Source organism: Poecilia latipinna, unplaced genomic scaffold (genome assembly GCF_001443285.1).
Source record: "Poecilia latipinna isolate Pla-1442-1.1 unplaced genomic scaffold, P_latipinna-1.0 Scaffold6002, whole genome shotgun sequence".
NCBI lineage: Eukaryota > Metazoa > Chordata > Actinopteri > Cyprinodontiformes > Poeciliidae > Poecilia > Poecilia latipinna.
Window position 1 is genome coordinate 1 of NW_015118618.1, and position 1574 is coordinate 1574.

Genomic DNA, 1574 nt, shown 5'->3' on the forward strand with positions numbered 1-1574 from the left:
GCCAGTGGTTAAAGCCTCCAACAAAGCTCTGTAAGGACACACATTGTTACGAAAGTAATTTTTAAAAGAAATCTGATAGTGATTAGGTAAATATTGGGTCATGCTTCATTAGTTTGTTTACTGGTTCATTGTCTGAATGTTAGCCACTAGCAGGTGATGAGTAAAATAGAGACAGGCACTCATAGGTGACTATTCTTAAAGCTACATGTTCAAAGAGCAGAAATTATATTTTCTGTTGAAGCTGAACTGGGTCAATGCTGTTCATTATGGAAATTAATGAAATTAATGTTTCTCTTGCCAGCCTCCTTACTGTCTGCTGTATCTCAGTCTTTTAAGGCTGTAGGCCCAACTACAAAATAAACCAGTTCTCTATACTTTTGTCATAAATATGTGAAAAATATGACATTTTACTTCAATGTCTGGAACAAAGACCATACATTTTGATGAATTATTCAATAACAGATTTTCCTCCCTGTCTCCTCAGACTGAGTGGCTGTAACCTCTCAGAGAGAAGCTGTGAAGCTCTGTCCTCAGTTCTCAGCTCCCAGTCCTCCAGTCTCAGAGAACTGGACCTGAGTAACAACAACCTGCAAGATTCAGCAGTGAAGCTTCTCTCTGCTGGACTGAAGAGTCCAAACTGCAACCTGGAGACTCTCAGGTAAAATGTGACCAATCCTGGGGAAACCAGATTTCTGTCATTTACCTGCTTTCAAAGATGATGTAATTATTATTTGATATAATAATCGATGTCTGACTGTGACATGGTTAACCTGCTAAATCTCAACACATAATAATGGATAATTTTCTGTTCCTCCAAGCTGAAAGAATCATAAAGAAAATTAAGAAAAGTGGAGGTCAGGCTTCCACTGATAGTGTAACTCTGGATTATTGACAGAACAAAGGAGATTATTGCAGATCTTTCCAATCAGAAGTTGTCAGACTTTCTCAACCATCGAAAGGGAAATGTTGATTTTTATTATCTACAAAAGGAAATACAGTTTTATTAATATTTCAAAGTATTAACAGTTTAAGCTCCAGTTTCTTGTGTGTTTTCCTCTTGTGAAAATGTCCAATTCAGACCTTGGGCTCTACCTCAACGCAGCGGCGTCGGATTCATTTTTGAGGTATTGGGGCCATGGGGTGTTTCGTCACCTCTGTTACGCACTTTGAATGTCAGGCTCTTGTTCAATTGATATGATGGCTCCTGTCAATCAATTCAGTGGGTTTGTTTCGGGACAAATTGCGTTGTCCTACCATGAGCTGCAGTCATAGAAAAATGGGCCCCTGGTCCCCCCTATTCTGGCACCTATGGCTCAATGTTCTCATCTTCTCATCATGTGATGAATTGTGTGTCTGCAGCTTATCAGGCTGTTTGGTCTCAGAGGAAGGCTGTGCTTCTCTGGCCTCAGCTCTGACCTTTAACCCCTCCCATCTGAAAGAGTTGGACCTAAGCTACAATCATCCAGGAGACTCAGGAGTGAAGCTGCTGTCGGCTGGACTGAAGGATCCAGACTGGAGACTGGAAGCTCTCAGGTATGCAGGAAACTGCTGCAGGAGCAGAGAAGGTCTGATAG

At 41.2% G+C, this 1574-nt stretch overlaps 1 protein-coding gene across 1 annotated transcript in view; it reads left to right on the forward strand.

Annotated features, from left to right (window-relative positions):
* The first annotated feature begins 427 nt into the window (after positions 1–427).
* The window catches only part of LOC106943800 (stonustoxin subunit beta-like), a 7393-nt gene continuing 6246 nt past the window's right edge, over positions 428–1574 (forward strand). Inside the window, exons 1-2 of the mRNA XM_015027094.1 lie at positions 428–658; positions 1360–1533. Of these exons, the coding sequence (XP_014882580.1) occupies positions 444–658; positions 1360–1533 (389 nt within the window). The 5' untranslated portion in view covers positions 428–443. The remainder of the gene's footprint in view (positions 659–1359; positions 1534–1574) is intronic.